Genomic DNA, 17306 nt, shown 5'->3' with positions numbered 1-17306 from the left:
TTTTGTGGAAATGGTTTAATTTATAATATATCAACATGTTGTGGCTTCCCTGCTCCTCCTACTTACCAGGCTTCTCTGATACAACCTATCTTTCTCTCTCCTCCCCTCCTCCTGGCTTCCTAGAAGGGAAAGTCACCCCCAACCTTGGCTTCTCTCCTTGTCCCCATACAAAGCCCCTATGGTCTTCTCCGTGACTGGCCAGAGGGCCGCCTTTATACGTCCATGGAGCCCATTGGTCCCTGAGGTTGGGTGACTATGCTTGTCGGTACCCTCAATTACATGAATTAAGTAAATTCACCCAAAGTTCAGTAACTCCTCAATGAGAACACCTTGCCTTGAATTCACTTTGTGTCCAGCCCTGGAACTCTCTTGTAAAAGGACTCTCTGTATTGAATTATTTCCCTGTCACTCTCCAGTTGGGTTGAGTCAGTCGAGCCATGGCAAGACTGTGTTTGGGGGAAGTTGATGGAATTCACCAAGAAAACCTCCCTTCTATGCCGATTTCTTGGCATATATGACCTCCATCATAGTGTCTAAGTGGTTTTTCTTTTCCTGTCTAGTTTAAGTAGGGGGAAGAAAAAAAAATCAATGGAGTGCCTTTTGAGCTCTGTGTCTTTTTATTTGCTTTTTTTGCCTTGAAGAATTTGGACAGCAGTGAAAGTATTAGTTGGGTCAGCACCAGCCGCCTCCCAAGTCCTAGAGGTGGACGGTGGGTTTTGCCTGGGCCTTGCTTCCCAGCCACCTCCCCCAGGCAGGGGTCTCTAGCAGGCCAGAGGGGTGGGTCTGGCCAGAGGAGGAAGAGGCGGTTCTGTGCCCCTTTTGGTAGAACAGACACGGTTACAGCGATGAATGCATTGGATTCCCTGGGAGCCATAAGACACTGATATCTGGACCCTACTCCTCAGAGGGTCTGATTCAGTGCCTCTGGGGTACACCCTGGGCTTTAGGATTTTTAAAAGTACCCCCAGCTATACACAGTCTGAGCACCCTCGACATGTTTTCTCAACCTTGCCTGAGTAAAAGTCTTTCCATGGTGACACAGCAATGAGAATATGCTTAACACTACCGGGCTTCAGTATGGTCAATGTTACGTGTATTTACTGCAATTAATAAAAATAAATTTATAGTGAAACAACATTAAAGTGAATAAATTAAAAAAAAATAGCAACAGAAAAAAAGCATCTTTAGAATCCTTGGGTGTTTTTAGTTGATCTGTAATGGTCCCGTCCAGTACGATTTTATACTATCATGGAAATTGTCAGATACACTAAGCACTAGCCTCATGTGACTCTTGAGCACTTGAAGTGTGGCTTGTGCAACCGAGGAACTGATTTTTAAATTTTATTTACTTGCAATTTGTTTCAATAGTCTTATGTGGCTAGTGGCTACCGTGTTGGACAGCACGGATCTATAACATGGCATCCAAGTGAAAACAGTGCTTGCTCAGCAGCACAGCTCCCTGCCCACATCCTATTCCTTCTGGCCACACCATTGCCCCTAAACCCCTTCTATGGAAATTCTGGAGCTACTGCTGAGCTTGGAGGCAGAGAGGTGGTTTAGTTGCTAAGGCGTGTCCAACTCTTGCGACCCCATGGACAGAGGAGCCTGGCAGTCTACAGTCCATGGGATTCTCCAGGCTAGAATACTCCAGAGGGAGAAGGAAATGGCAGAGAGATCTGGTTTTATCTCTTTGAGCCTCGTTTTCCTCTTCTGTGAAATGGATCTCATAAAGTGCCCATCTTTACAATGTTGTTGGGGGGATTCTGAAATGAGATTGTACTTGTAGAGGGCTTTGCACCATGCCTGACTTACATGCACTCAGATGTTCGCTGTGGTTATTTTCTGTCTTGCAGATTTGGGAATGAAGTGTTCTGTAGTTTTGAAATCAATAATTATCTCCACCACTTCTTAGGGCAAACAAGACCCCACCCTTTACTGAGCTGTATTTAGAACTTTCAAATGAAGTTGCAGGAAATGGAGAAATTGAGTTGTGTGTTTTTTTTGTTCTTCTTGCTAAGTATATAAATCACTCCTGAGTTCATTATAACCTCATCTGGCTCAGCAGGGCCTATTGGCATTTCTCTATTTGCAAATCTTCTGTAGATAAAGGTAGGGAAGGCCTGGGTGCCTGGCTAAGGTCCTCAGGGCCTTTAATGCTTTAAAAAAAAAAAAAAGCCTTTTAGAGATGTTTACACCAGCGTAAGGGGAGACAGTTGCTTTGTAACGGTCATCTTTTCCTGTCCACCTTGTTTGAGTTGTGCTTTCTTTTTCTGGAGTGAACACTAGGAGAAGCGGCCTCATTTGCCTCTAGTCTGCATTTTACCAACAGCTTTGTACTGGCTTCCGTCCCTTCCCAAGACTTGGCCATGTCTGAGTTCTTCCTGCCTGCCTACTGGGGCTGCCCTGGTAGCTCAGCTGGAAAGGAATCCGCCTGCAATGCAGGAGACCCCGGTTCGATTCCTGGGTTGGGAAGATCTGCTGGAGAAGGGGTAGACTACCCACTCCAGTATTCTTGGGCTTCCCTGGTGCCTCAGCTGGTAAAGAATCTGCCTGTAATGAGGAAGCCCTGGGTTCTATCCCTGGGTTGGGAAGATCCCCTGGAGAAGGGAACAGCTCCCCACTCCAGTATTCTGGCCTGGAGAATTCCACGGACTGTATCATCCATGGGGTGGCAGAGAGTCGGATACCACTGAGCTACTTTCACTTTCACTATCCGCCTACTAGCTGTCTGTGGCCCCCCTGTCTTAGCCAGGCCTTCGGGCCTCCCTGTGATTGACTCGAGTGGAGTGGCCTGCTCTGTGCCCAGTGTCCCCCCACCTGGATCCCCTGGCTTCTTTGAACACTTCTTGTGTTCTTCATTCTTGGTGTTGTCCCACGTGGAGGACCTCCTCTGCCATGTTTTGCGTTACTGAGATCTTTCTCATCCTTGAAGGCCTCACCAGAAAGGTCGCTCATTTCTCCATCCTCCTCTTTCTACTACTTCAGGCACTCTTGGGCATTTTTCCACATGCATGTTGATTCTACCTATACTCATTGCATGCTGCCTTAAGTGGTTGCTCTTGGACTGCCACTTCCTAGCTCTATTACTCTGGGCACATGACTCTTGTTCCCTGAGCCTTGATTTTCTTACCTGTAAAATGGGTGGAGTAATAGTCTCCTATTAAAGTTGTGGAGGATTAAAAGAGAAAGTATGTGTAAAGGGCTTAGCATGAAATGAGTGCTAGATAAAATGCTCTTATGTCTGAAAGTGAAAGTCGTTCAGTCATGTCCGACTCTTTGCGACACCATGGACTGTCCATGGAATTCTCTAGGCCAGGATACTGAAGTGGATAGCCTTTCCCGTCTCCAGGGGATCTTCCCAACCCAGGGATCGAATCCAGGTCTTCCGCATTGCAGGCGGATTCTTTACCAGCTGAGTCACAAGGGAACCCAGAAATCTGCTGGTAATTTCTAGCAGAGTGGTAATTCCTGCCCACAGTGGTACTCAGATGTTTCAGAAAATATAAGAAACCTGTACCTTCGCTTTGATAATGCAGTAGAGACAAGAGTGAAATGCTTTTCAGCTTTCAGCATGTAAATAATTTGAGATAATTTAGTACACATATTCAGTAGATATGACAAAGTACCTGCTCTCTGCCAGGCATTACTGGGGGGGGGTGCAGGTAGAAATACACCCATGACCTTGGCCGAAAGTTGTTTAGTCTAGAGGAGTAACAGACAAGTAACTGGAAATCAGTGTGATCAGTGCCGTAATAGATGTCAGCATGAGATTTTGAGAGGGGCCAGGGGAAGACCTCTGATTCTCATTTGGAGCTGGGGGACAGAACCAGGCGGAGGCTTTGGTACAGGTACAAAGCCCTCCCCCTGGTTTTATTTTACTTAACAAGCATTTGTATGGTACCACCAGGCACTATACTAGTGCTTTATAGAGACTGTTAATCCTCCCAGCAACCCAGGAAGGTAGTAACAAATGTGCCTATCAGTGACGGAGTTACTGCCATAATTCCCATTTTACAGATAGGAAACTGAAGTGCAGAGTGGGTAAGCCATTTGCCCCCATCATACAACTAAGGAGAGGTACAGCTGGCAGTTGAGCCGGGGTAGTCTGGCTCCAGAGTCTATGCCCTTAATCCATGGGGCTGAGCTGTCTCTTACAGCATTTTAGGATTTCCTTTTCAGATTCCATAGTGGGTATATGTCAATGATAGCTTTGATCATCGTCCTACTGATAACTCTAGGACTCAGGACAAACCAGATAAAGCAGTAAAAATCTAGGCCTTTCTCTGAGCTGCTTCAAGAGGCTCAGCAGGGCCTCCCTTTATTTCAAGAGGGTGTTGGACCAGCCAACGATGTGAAATTATTGGGTGGTGGACTCACCCTGAAGGGTCACTGACTCATCTACAGAAGGAAGTGTGTGGGGCGCAGGCAGGGTGTGGTTCATTTGCACGGGTCTGACACGGTTGGGTGACAACCACATGACACATGTTTGTTTTGCTGGAGAACCCCCCCCCCGTCAGGGTCTCCCCAGTAACAGCTCTGCAGCCCACAGGGTTGCACAATAGGAAAGGGGGGCCGTGTAGGGGAGGCGGCTGGAATGGCGGTGAGATTAGTTCCCAGGAAGACCTCTAAGTCTCACTTCTGAGGCCCGGCTTGCTCCAGCCCGGCCGGCAGCTGAGCGCGAGGCCATTAAGGAAGTCTTTGAGTTTGGTTTAATGGTCCCTCTTTGTTTTGAAGTGATTGTTTACTGAACCTTCAAAGCCCGCTCTCCAGCAGGATGTGATCTGGGGCCTGGATAATTGGATGAAGCACCCCAATAGGAAGCAAGTAGCGGGGAGCAGGGCCAGGAGGAGACAGCTGATGGCCAAGCCCTTGGCATCCGGGCCCTGGGAGACTCCGAGCCACTGCTGGGGAGGGGGTGTCGTCCTGCCACCAGGAGTAGACCTGGAGCCAGGGTCCCTGGAAACCTGGCCTCTTTGATGCTGGGCTGGCCTTAATAAGGGACACCCTAATTAAATCACGGAGAAGGAAGCTTTCCCTTACATTTAGCATGAAGCGTTAGCAAAAGTTTTGAGAGCGTTTCTCGAGGGATTACTTCTCTAAGATTATGCAAGTAATTGAAAGTTAATGGAAGAAAAAAAAACCTGAAGACCTCAGGTTAGTAAAAAATAAAAGTCACTCATAACCACTTGATTCCAAAGTGGGTTACAGACACACCTTTTAGAGGAAGGCTTTTGCGGCCTTTGCCCTGCCAGAAATTTCCTTTTCCACTTAGCTTTTCACTTAAAGTTTTCCGTGCTTGTAATTAGAAGCTGGGTTAGTTTTAATGGCTGTGTGGTTGTCTGTTGTTTTGTTCATAGTTAATTGATTTAGTTGACACCTATTGGAGGACCTGCTAAGGACCAGGTTCTGTGTTAAGTGCTGAGGTGTGTGTGCTAAGTCACTTCAGTCTTGTCCGACTCTTTGCCACCCCATGGACTGTAGCCCGCCAGGCTCCTCTGTTCATGGGGATTCTCCAGGCAAGAATACTGGAGTGGGTTGCCATTCTCTTCTCCAGGGCATCCTCCTGATTCAGGGATCGAACCCGCATCCCCTGCATTGCAAATGGATTCTTTACCTTCTGAGCCACCTAGGAAGCTGTAAGTGCTGAGGACACAGCAGTTAACAAAATGGACTCAGGTCTCTGTCCTCTTGGGTCTTACATTCTAGTGGACAAGGGATGGGTGTCTGGGACTGACAAACTGAATAAGTCAGTTGTGTTGTATTTTAGAACGGGTGTGTACAATGGGGAAAAATAAAGCAGGCCCTGTGTGGTTGTTTTTAAATAGGGTGGTTGGGGAAAGCCTCACCTCAAAGAGAAGGTGACATTTGGGAGATAACTGATGAAGTATGTGGACATCAGAGAAATAATGAATGTTCCAGGCACAGAAAGAGCATGTGCAAAGGCCCTGAGTCAGGAGCCCAGTTCCATAGTGATTTGTGATCAAGCTGTGTCCAGTTTTTCACCATGAGCAGCTCTTCAGCAAATAGATCCTTGCAGTTACACCTTGATATACATTGGTGGTTTCCCGAGAAAGATTTATCCTGGGTCAAAGGCACATACTTTCAAGTCTTTTGAAACCCGTTGCTGAATGCCTTTCAGAAAATGTGTGTCTGTTCACATTCCCCTGTGCAGGTGATTATCACCAGGGATTACTCCTACAGGAGCATGGCCTGTACATCAGGACTGAGAAATTGCTGAGGCCACAGTATTCAAGGCCTCAGACGGCTGTGGCCTGTTATCTAGAGTGATGAGTCTCAGATCTGTGTGTGATTTCGGCCATCAGAGCATGAGTGTCCCCTGGGAAATGTGTTAAGTGCAGACCCCTGGGCCCCACCCCCAGGGATCTGGTTGTGTTGATTTGGGGCTGGGTGCAGGCATCTGTAGGTTTAGCAGGCATTCCCTGGTGGTGAGTCTCTGGGAGCTTGTGCTGGGAGTATTCCTTGGGTAAGAAGAAGTGGGGGTGGCTCCTGGGCCTCCCTGAGCCTCCCCAAGCCTCCTCTGCAGCTCGTGGAGTGGGTGGGATCTCCCTGCTCTTCCCCTCCACTCTCATCCCCCAAATCACACCTTCCTGGGATGTCTTCCGGGTGAACAAAGTGACTCATGTCTGAATGTAGCATGATCTCCTATGCTTCCTATCCTTGGCTAATTCCTTTTCTTTTGCAGGGAATGCTTCCTCCCTTCCTTTCTTTCACCCTCTTCTTCCAGGCTTCCCAGGTGGCACTGGTGGTAAAGAATTTGCCTGCCAATGCAGGAGACACAAGAAATGTGGGTTAGATCCCTGGGTCAGGAAGATCCCCTGGAGTAGGCAATGGCTATCCACTCCAGTATTCTTGATTGGAGAATCCCATGGACAGAGGAGCCTGGTGGGCTATGGTCATTTGAGACCCCGGTGAGGAATCACTCCCATCCAGAAATTTGTACCAATTGCACCTTCCAGTGCTTTATATCTAGAGTGTGGTGCCCTCCGGGATCAGTGGCTTACACAGCAGCATTCCTCAATACTTTGGCTTCTTTTAAGCCCTACCCAGTGCCTGTGCATAGCAGTGTTAGTCACTCAGTTGTGTCTGGCTCTTGCCACCCCATGGACTGTAGCCTACCAGGTTCCTCTGTCCATGGAATTCTCTAGGCAAGAATACTGGAGTGGGTAACCAGTCATTCCCTTTTCCAGGGAATCTTCCTGATCCAAAGATCGAACCCAGGGCTCTTGCATTGTGGGCAGATTCTTTACTGTTTGATCCACCAGGGAAGCCCAACCTGTGCATAGTAGGTGCTCATTGAATGTCCGAGTCTGGTGGCCTTGTACATGACTCATTAAAATGGCAGTTGCTAGCATTTCTGGAGTTCTAGGTGCTAGTCACCCTCCTGTGCCCTCATATTCTTTCACTTACGCTCGTAAGCATCCTTTGAGGAGGGGACTACCATAGTCATCATTTACAGATGAAGATAAAGTGTCACCAGATGACTGAGTCATGTAGGTCTGGGGAGATCTGAAGCTGGGCAGCCTGACTCCACCCACTAGACCACACTGATCCTTTTAGACACTGGGTATGGCTGCTCATCAGGGCCTTCTATCCAGGCAAAGAGATGGATATTCAGTGGAAAGACACTAAAAAAAGAGTAATGACTGTAGACGTAACAGGCACAGCCCTTATTGGTGGTTCCTGCCCAGGTGTTATTCCTAGCAGCCTGGGTGGGGTTTGGGGCTTGTGGAGTTGGTGGGAGGGAAAATCTATTGAAGTGGGAGGCGCCAGCATACACGAAGTGTGCACAGAGCTGTAAGGTTCTTTTCACAGGCATTTTTATTGCTGGTGAGCTTGGGAAGGTGGGTGAGGGTGGGCGTGTAAGGAGACAACCGCTGATTATCCACAAGGCTGTCATCCACTTGATGGACAGGGGTAATTAGTGGATTAGGCAAGCCCCAATCAGAAAATAAAAGCCCAGGAATGGTTTTATGATGGAGGGGCTTATGCAGTCCTTTCATCAGAGGACCTTGGGAGCCCTTCATCTTGCCGGATGGGATAGGGAAGAGTGGCTTTGGGGACAAAGCTGTGACACGTACCCACTTCTGGAAGTCGCAGATTCCTGCCTTGTGCTTCAAGAAGCGTGGAGTCCAGAGGTGCTCCTTCTTTGGTCAGAAACTTCCTCTTGGAGCTTTGTTTTTGTTTCCCTGAAGGCTGAGCTCACCTAGGGGTGTCCCTGGAAGAAGGGGAGGGATGCTGTGGACTGTGCCCCTCACACTCACCCTGGGGAGGGACCTAGTGGCAGGGCTGGGGATGGAAGCCTGGAGAGATGCTCGGGACAGTCTCCCCCACCTCCTGTTAGAAGCCGATCAGTTCCAGCGTCCACAGGAAACCTGAAGATGTGACAGAATCAGCCATAATCACACTGCTGATCGTGGTGACTCTGAATATTTCCGGTGTGTGTCTATCTGGTGTGTGACATTTTCTGCACAAAGGGCTTTTCTTTCATGTTTTCTTTTTCACATGGTTGAGGATCTTGACTATTTCTAGAGTGACATTACAGCTCTCCCAGGTCCTTTGCAGTTGCAATCAGGGGTTATATGTTTGGGGAGCCCTTGCTCCCCACTCTATCTGGGCTTCTGATTGTTGTTCAGTTGCTAAGTTGTATCCTATTCTTTGTGACCCCATGGACTGCAGCATGCCAGGTTTCCTTGTCCTTCACTATCTCCCAGAGTTTGCTCAAACTCATGTTCATTGAGTCGATGATTCCATCCAACCATCTCATCCTCTGTCGTCCGGTTCTCCTCCTGTCTTCAGTCTTTGCCAGCATCAGGGTCTTTTCCAGTGAGTCAGCTCTTAGCATCAGGTGGCCAAAGTATTAGAGCTTCAGCAGCAGTCCTTCAAATGAATATTCAGGGTTGATTTCCCTTAGAACTGACTGGTTTGATCTCCTTGCTGTCCAAGGGACTCTCAAGAGTCTTCTCCAGCACCACAGTTCAAAAGCATCAATTCTTTGGCTTCTACTGAACCCAGATATAAAGCAGGACCCAGCCTGCCTACTGGGCTTCCTGCAGCCCTAGGGCCGGGTCTGTGTATCTTGCTGCTTGCTCTTTCCAGAGTCAGGGTAGTGCTTGGAGGGGCAGATCAGGGATCACATTTCAGCCTCGAGTGCTAGGATGCAGCCTCTCTGGCCCTGGGTTTCTTCAGCTGTGGAATAACAGCAGCACCTGCCTCATGGGGTTTTTTGAACACGTAGTAAGAGTGTGTATCAAGCTGTGCCCCTCCAAGTGTGGTTTATGGACCGGCAGCCTCAGCATCACTCAGATGAAAGATACAACATCCAGGCCCAACGTCAGACCAAGAGATTCAGAATCTGCGTTTTTGCAAGATCTCCAGATGATAGGATTGTCAGTTAATGTTGGAGACGTGCTGATCTGTTTATCAGGCATCTAGCAACTGTTCAGAACATGTAATGATGACAGTGGTGACAGTGATGCTTGTCAAGGTGAAAAGGGGCCTAGGAGATGACCTGTCCAGTTGTATACCTAAAACTTGGGTTCTCATCAGCCATAGCCGCTGGTCAGCCAGCTCTCTCTGGAACCTGACTCCCTGTAACCTGTCTCCGCTGGTCCCTATTTCATTTCAGCTGGGCCAAATCCTCCTTCCTCTTGAGACTCCCCTTCAGTCTCTGGCTCCTCTCAAATGGCCCTTTCTCTGACCCAGGCTCCGGGCTCCTCTGTGTTCCCCAAGTGGCAGCCCTGGTGTCTGATTCCCTCAGCTGTCCCCGGGGTTCTGCTGCCATGTGGGCAGGGCTGGGAGAGGCAGTGGCTGCATTATTTATGGGGCACTGTTAACTAGCTGGGCTGGTAAGTTACAGGTTTTTTTCTTCTGCTCTATGTGGGTTGCCATCCCGGGCCTCTGTTTAATACAAAGCAAAATAGAACCCCAAGCCAGCAAGTGGTCTGCCCAGCCGTTTGGCTGTGGGATAAGTGGAGGAGAGGACAGGAACTCGGTATCCCCAGAGCTCAAGTCTGGGTCGGGAAGATCCCTTGGAGAAGGAAATGGTAGCCCACTCTAGCGTTCTTGCCTGGAGAATCCCATGGACAGAGAGCCTGGCTACAGTCCACAGGGTCGCAAAGAGTCGGACACGACTGAAGCAACTTCGCATGCACCCAAGGCAGCCCGCTTGCCTGTTTCCTTAAGTGGCCACCAAACTCTTGGGGAGTTCACCGATATAGGTAGGCTTTTTTCTCAGAAGTAAGAAGATGACTTTATTCTCCTCCCCACCCCCCAAGGGACCAGGCTGCCTTCAGGTATGTGAGGTCGCCAGGTTCTCTTGTCACCATACTGGTTTGGGATTCATGTCACCTGCCATTTGAATGAAGCCCCATTTGTAGTTCAGCCCTGGACCTTGCCCTAGACAGCTGCCCACGCTCTCTTTGTTCGTCCTTCCATCTCCTGCTCCTCCCAGCGTCAGTGTGCCACTCCAGCGACCCTCAGAGGAGCCCACTTGTGTCCTCCCTGTCTTTGTCCCTCTTACTGGAAATACTTTCCCTTCTCCCTCCGTTTTTCTGTCCTCAAGCCCACAGTTCAGTGGGGAAAACCTAGGTTCAGAGAAGTGAACTGCATAATGTGAGGGAAGTGCGGGGGGGTGGTCCCAGGATGCTCTGCAGGAGGTGGCATTTGAACTGGGTGCTGATGGCTGAGTAGGAGTTTTCCAGATTGTTGAATGCCCCCGGAGGTTAGAAGAGAGAACAGCGGTGTGGGTGAGGGTTCGGGGTGGGGAGTCTGTGTGGTGGGCACCCTGCCTGTGGTTGCAGACTTAGAGCCTGTCTTCAGGCAGGCCCTGTTTCTCTCCCTGTAGGAAGTGGGAACGGTCAGGCAGCTTGCTAAAGAGAGTCCTCCCCATGTTTGCAAACACAGCAGCTTCCAGCAACAGGGGTCTCTCCTTTCTCCCAGAACCCTGTGTGATCCGAGTTCTATTCTCAAACTGCCAAGGCTTCAAAACCGCCCTGCCCTCCCCCCCATGCCCCCAGCACCCCCAAAGAAATTCAAGGGATTCCAGAAGGAGAGTCTCGTTCCCTTCGCCCGTGACTTTGGACTTGGTGGAACCCAGGTGCTCGACAGGAGTCTTGTTTTCCTTGACTTTGGTCTGTCTGGAAAGCTGTGAAACCTGTCTGTGTTCTCTGGGGAACTCCACATTGGGGTCTGTGTTGCTGCTGCTGCTGCTAAGTTGCTTCAGTCATGTCCAACTCTGAGCAACCCCATAGACGGCAGCCCACCAGGCTCCTCCGTCCCTGGGATTCTCCAGGCAACAACACTGGAGTGGGTTGCCATTTCCTTCTCCAATGCGTGACAGTGAAAAGTGAAAGTGAAGTCACCCAGTTGTGGCCGAGTCTTCGTGACCCCATAGACTGCAGCCTACCAGGCTCCTCCGTCCATGGGATTCTCCAGGCAACAGTACTGGAGTGGGGTGCCATTGCCTTCTCCGGGGTCTGTGTTGAGACTTTCTCATTTTGAGGATGCGTCCCTGGGGGTTCCTTAAACGTCAATAGAGCCCCACCATAAACAATGTCAGGAGACAGCTTTCTGAGATTTCTTGGTGGGCAGCGCAGATTAGAAAATTGAGGACCACATTGCACTCGCTTTCTAAAAGGCCTCTCAGTGCATATGGTGTCTTGATTGGCAAATTTCTTCTGAAATTTGAGTCTGCTCTCCTTCACCCAGCCTTGTTGTCTAGAACAACCCAGGGCTTTTTTTCTCTCAATTACCTTTTCATTTTCCAAGTCCCTCTCCCTCCTTCCTCATTCCCTCCAAGCTTTTGAATTTTTGTAGTAAAACTACTTTCAGGTGGGTAGAAACTTTTTTTTCCCTTGAAAGAAACTTAAAAAAAAAATCTGGAACAACCCAACATCACCTTGCCTTTTAAATTTTAATAACATTTACACACTTACATTTCTCAACAAGGAGGTTTTTGTCTTCTGTTCTTAGAAGTTCTTTTTTTTTAATAGAATCCATTAAATTATATATTGCCTAAAACAGGTGGGCCTGATACTCTTTGATAGACTGTCAAATATCTAGACTGTCAAATATCATTAAGTCGAGAGAGAGTGGCTGTTGGCAGCCTTCTTCTGGCAGAGTGGGTGTTTGTAGGCGGAGAGCTGGGTGCTGTACCCCCTAATTGCAGCAGGGACCCTCCTTTTGTTGCTAATTTGGTAAAGACTGAAATGAGGCTCCAGGTGGGGGCAGGTAAGTCATTTTTAAAGTGGCTCTAGCAGTTGTTTTCAGGCACATTCGTCTTGGGTTTGAGTACTCCCTCTGCCTTGTACTAGAAACGGCAGAGACACTGACAGACACTGTGTGTCCTGCTGTCTCGCTCCATTTCTGCTTTAACTGTGGTGAACTCAGGAGGATGCACAGTCGGTGCTGTTCTTAGGATTAAGAATGAGGGATTCCAGCCTGGGTGGACCGTCTGACTTCAGGAGGTTTTTTTGGCCACACTGCATAGCTTGTGGGATCTTAGTTCCCAGACCAGGAATCGAACCCCCCCAACCCCTCCTTGCAGTGGAGGCACAGAGTCTTAACCACTGGACCCCCAGGGGAGTCCCGACCTGGAGAGTTGTAAACATCTCTCCCAGCACCCCAGAGGAGATTCTTGGGAGCCTGCAGACACTCGGATCAAACCTGTCAAAGGTTATTGAGCCCTTACAGAGTGCCCGGCATTGCTCTGGGCACTTGGGATGACTGACCTCATTTCCTCCTGGCACCAACTTGGGGCAGTGGTGACTGATGCATGCCGAGGTCGGACCACCTGCCTGCCATCACGTGGCAGGCGGGAGAGCTAAGGTTCTAGCCAGCGGGTTGGCCTCCAGCGTTTGTGTTCCTTATTTCTTTCCTCCATTCTTGCAGTGTTCCGTGATGTCAGTGTTCAATAACGGTGATGGAATTATAACTTTTTATTTTTGATCATTATAAAGAGCTGGCCTGAGAGGTCAAGTGACTTCCCCCAACATAGTTCACTGCCAGGCCATGGCTGGAACTCAGGATTTGGTGCTCCTGCCATTCTGGTGTGTTCTCACTGAATGTGTCTTACCCTTTTCTTAAATGCTGTGGATCATCTCAGTGACCTTCTGCAGGGATTCCGTAGATAGGAGTGGTTGGTGCTGGAGAGAGGGGGCCTAGTTCTCATCTCCTTCTGTGTGCAGATGAGACATGCTAGTTCCTTTGACTAGAAGTTGATGCTCAGTGTCTGTCAGGCTTTTTGTAAAGCTTCTCATGCTGTCTTGTTGACCAAAAAGAGAAGGGCTGGCTAGATGAGGCTGTAATTGGTTGGTAGCGCTGTCATGTTCTGAAGGTTGCTGATGTCCATCTGAACAGAGATCTCTAGTGCCCAGCCAGAGGACTCTGATCTTGGTCCATACCCCTAATTACCTGGATGTAGATATATTACTAGAAGTCATGTTCCTATTTGGTATTGATAACAAAATGGTAAATGCTGTAGGTGGGATTCCCCATAATGTCTTAATGGGCCTGGAGAGGTAGCCTGAGCCCTTAGAGGTTTCATTCAAAACAAATAAAGTTATGCTCTTGGGTTATAAAGACCCCCTGGGGCACAGAGATGGGATGGAGGCTAAGTGTGTTAGCAGATGATGACCAGACTTGTGCATGAGTGTTGGTGTCAGTAGCTCAGGTGTAGCTGCCAAAGGACTTCTGCCAGGAGCCAGTCAGGCAGAATCCCTGGCCTGGTGCAGCTCAGCATCCCATGGGAGCACATTGCCACTTGGAGGAATAAATCCAGAGTGTGCAATTGGGCTGAGCAGGTCCCCAGCGCACAGACGGAGAATTGATGGATGTGATCTAGCAGCCTGGGTGAAACAGACTTTAGGGGCTGTGTGGATTGTAAATTCATGGTGCCGTTATTGCCAGAACCACTAATTTGATCTTAAATTTTTTTAAGTGTAGTGGTGACTACATTGTTTTCATAAAAATGATGTATGACTCTTATTTAAAACAACAACAACAACAACAGGAAACTATAGCCATGGAGGAAAGTACAAACAGGAAAAATAACACATTGGTCCAAATCTCAGCTGCCAGAAAGATTCCATTTTAATGTTTGGTAGATTGTTTTCCTGACATCTCTGCACGTTTTCAGACAGACTTGATAGCTCGAGAAATACGTTGTTGTTCAGGCACTCAGTCATGTCTGAGTCTTTGTGACCCCATGGACTGCAGCATGCCAGGCTTTCCTGTCCATCACCAACTCCCAAAGCTTGTTCAAACTCATGTCCATCGAGTCGGTGATGCCATCCAACCATCTCATCCTCTGTCACCCCCTTCTCCTTCTGCCTTCAATCTTTCCCAGCATCAGGGTCTTTTCCAGTGAGCTGGCTTTTTGCATCAGGTGTCCAAAGTATTGGAGCTTCAGCATCTGTCCTTCCAATGAATATTTATGTTGGATTTCCATTAGGACTGACAGGTTTGATCCTCTTGCTGTTCAAGAGAGTCTCAAAATATATAAATGAACACACTTTTAGAACAGATGTTCTATGCAAGATATTTTCAAAATAAAAATTATTTAATTACTTTCCTTTAAGAGAAGAACTGAAATTGAAATGAAGTAATACTGAAGAAATTGCTGAGCTTCAGATAACTGTTTCTTCACCAGAAGAAACTCATTTCTCAGACATTCCTCTGAAGCAGTGGTTCTTCACCAGGGGTGATTTTGCCCTATAGGAGTAATGTCTGGGGGCATTTTGTCATATCCAGTGACATCCGTGAATGTTACTGACGTCTAGTGAATGGAGGTTGGAGCAGCTGCTGAACATCCTGTAATGCACAAGACAACCCCCCACCCCTATCTTGACCAAAAAAAAATTATCTAGCTCAAAATGTCAGTGGTGGCTAAGTTAAGAAAGTGTGCTCTTAAGAGCACACTTAAGGGGATGTATGGAGAGAGTAACATGGAAACATACATTACGTGTAAATAGATAGCCAAAGGGAATTTGCTGTATGACTCAGGGAACTCAAACCAGGGCTCTGTAACAACCTAGAGGGGTGGGATGGTGTGGAAGGTGGGAGGGAGGTTCAAGAAGGAGGAGACATATGTATACCTGTGGCTGATTCATGTTGATGTTAGGCAGAAACCAACAAAATTCTGTAAAACAATTATCCTTCAATTAAAAAATAAATTTAAAATTTTAAAAAAGACACCTTATAAATCAACTATATTTCAATAAAAATAAATAAATAATAACTGAAATAAAGAGTAAGAGGGAAGAGGTTATTAAAATTATTAGGGGAAAAAAGTTAGAAAGCTGAAATCATTATGTTTAACTCAGTTTCAGTTTTAGTCTATTTTGATGGGACTTATTTTTTTCTTTTTTTTCCTGGGCATCGCTTTAATTGGAAGATTTTAGCATATTTACAGAAGTCCACAGCTCCCATGGAAGGCCCCACTGTTCTGTGTTCCCTGCTGCCTGGGGATTGATGGGGCTTCTATAATAAAAAATGAGATGATTCACTGTATTACACTTTCTCCATCCTCTCTCCTTAATGACAAAAGCAAGAGGTGTCATATGTTATTTTTACCTTGTCAAGGTTCACAACATTTACATGCTCTCCTACAACCATAATCTGCCAAGTGTTTAGAGTTAGTTCTATGTCTAAATGATTCAGTGCCAAACACTGCTTCTCTAACCATGGCTTCCTCTTCTCTGGGTTTATTTTGCATTGACTCTTAGTTGGTTACCTGATCTTGTTGTTGTTCAGTTGTTAAGTCGTGTCTGACTCTTCGCGACCCTATGGACTGCAGCATGCCAGGCTTCCCTGTCCTTCACTAGCTCCCGGAGTTTGTTCAAATTCGTGTCCATTGAGTTCTGTGTTTAAATGATTCGGTGCCAGACACTGCTTCGCTAACCATGGTTTCCTCTTCTCTGGGTTTATTTTGCATTAACTTTTAGTTGGTTACTTCATCTTACTATACATTTAATGTGTTATGTCAGACCCCACTCGAGCTTGCCCCAGCCAGAACTGCACTTGCAGTTTAGAGTCTGTCTCAAGCACCATACTTAGAGGGCTTCCTTGGTGGCTCAGATGGTGAAGAATCCACCTGCATTGTGGGAGACCTGGGTTCAATCCCTGGGTTCGGAAGATCCCCTGGAGAAGGGAATGGCCACCCACTTCATTATTCTTGCCTGGAGAATCCCATGGACAGAGGAGCCTGGTGGGCTACAGTCCATAGGGTCGCAAGGATTCAGACACAACTGAGCGACTAAGCACACACACGTACCATACTTAGAAGAGTGGAGACACATGATGGAATTTCCCCAAGCCACTGTGGGGATGTGAGACAGGGTCCTGTGTAGAAATGGAGTTGCGGTTGGGAGCTGAAAGAAGGAATGCTGTGAATGAATGTGCTGGTTGTCCTTAGTTCTTTGAAAAGATGCATGTGGAAGCAGAATTGGTTTAACTCTGTGGATTCCTAGGTTAGAAGTAAGACTGCGTGGATAGAAAGGAAAGCTTGGCTGATGTAGGTAGGTTGCCATGGAGGGTGATGAGTGTCCTGTTAGCTGCAATACGCTGGGGAACCGCCTGTAACTGTGTAGTATGTAGATGCTGGGCTCAAGCCATCAGCTGAGCAGCTATATTTAGGTAACTTCCCAATCTTGAGATTCTGGTAGGCTGATGCTGTGCTGTGTGCTTAGTTGCTCAGTCGTGTCCAACTCTTTGCAATCCCATGGACTATAACCCACCAGGCTCCTCTGTCCATGGGGATTCTCCAGGCAAGAATACTGGAGTGGGTTGCCATGCCCTCCTCCAGGGGATCTTCCCAACCCAGGGATCGAACCCAGGTCTCCCACATTGCAGGAGGATTCTTTACCATCTAATGCTTGCCAGTAGCCTCCTGTCCTGGATAGGAGCTGCAAACACTCTGGTTCCCTCCTCCCTGCTTTCTAGGATAAGGAGGAGAACAGCCAGAGGCATGGTTAAGGGCAGAGTCTTACATGTTGCACATATCTGGAATTTGGACCCACCTATCATTGGAGTTGGGTGTGCTATCAATGTCTTCATCAGATATCTATCACAGCTGCACTTACTGATTGATGGCTTTGTTTTGTTGTAGGGGAGCTATCCGGTTTGGGAAGATTTCATAAACAAAGCCGGAAAGCTGCAGTCCCAGCTTCGGTAAGTAGAAGCATGTCATCTCCAAGAAAATGGCAGCAGCCTTAGACAAAGGACGCAAGAACAGGAACCCAAGAGTTGAATTAGGGTTACTTTTGGAAGTGTTACAGGTAGAGAAGCAT

At 47.8% G+C, this 17306-nt stretch overlaps 1 protein-coding gene across 16 annotated transcripts in view; it reads left to right on the top strand.

Annotated features, from left to right (window-relative positions):
• MTSS1 (MTSS I-BAR domain containing 1) overlaps positions 1-17306 on the top strand; it is a 161582-nt gene that overhangs the window by 7180 nt on the left and 137096 nt on the right. For all 16 annotated transcript variants that reach the window (XM_081498973.1, XM_081498970.1, XM_081498962.1 and 13 more), the window contains exon 2: positions 17126-17187. In XM_081498973.1, the coding sequence (XP_081355099.1) occupies positions 17126-17187 (62 nt within the window). The remainder of the gene's footprint in view (positions 1-17125; positions 17188-17306) is intronic.

This window comes from Giraffa tippelskirchi, chromosome 6 (genome assembly GCF_054371585.1).
Source record: "Giraffa tippelskirchi isolate mGirTip1 chromosome 6, T2T-mGirTip1v1.2.pri, whole genome shotgun sequence".
Classification (NCBI taxonomy): domain Eukaryota; kingdom Metazoa; phylum Chordata; class Mammalia; order Artiodactyla; family Giraffidae; genus Giraffa; species Giraffa tippelskirchi.
The sequence above is the reverse complement of the archived record's forward strand: the minus strand, read 5'-3'. Positions and strand labels throughout refer to the sequence as shown.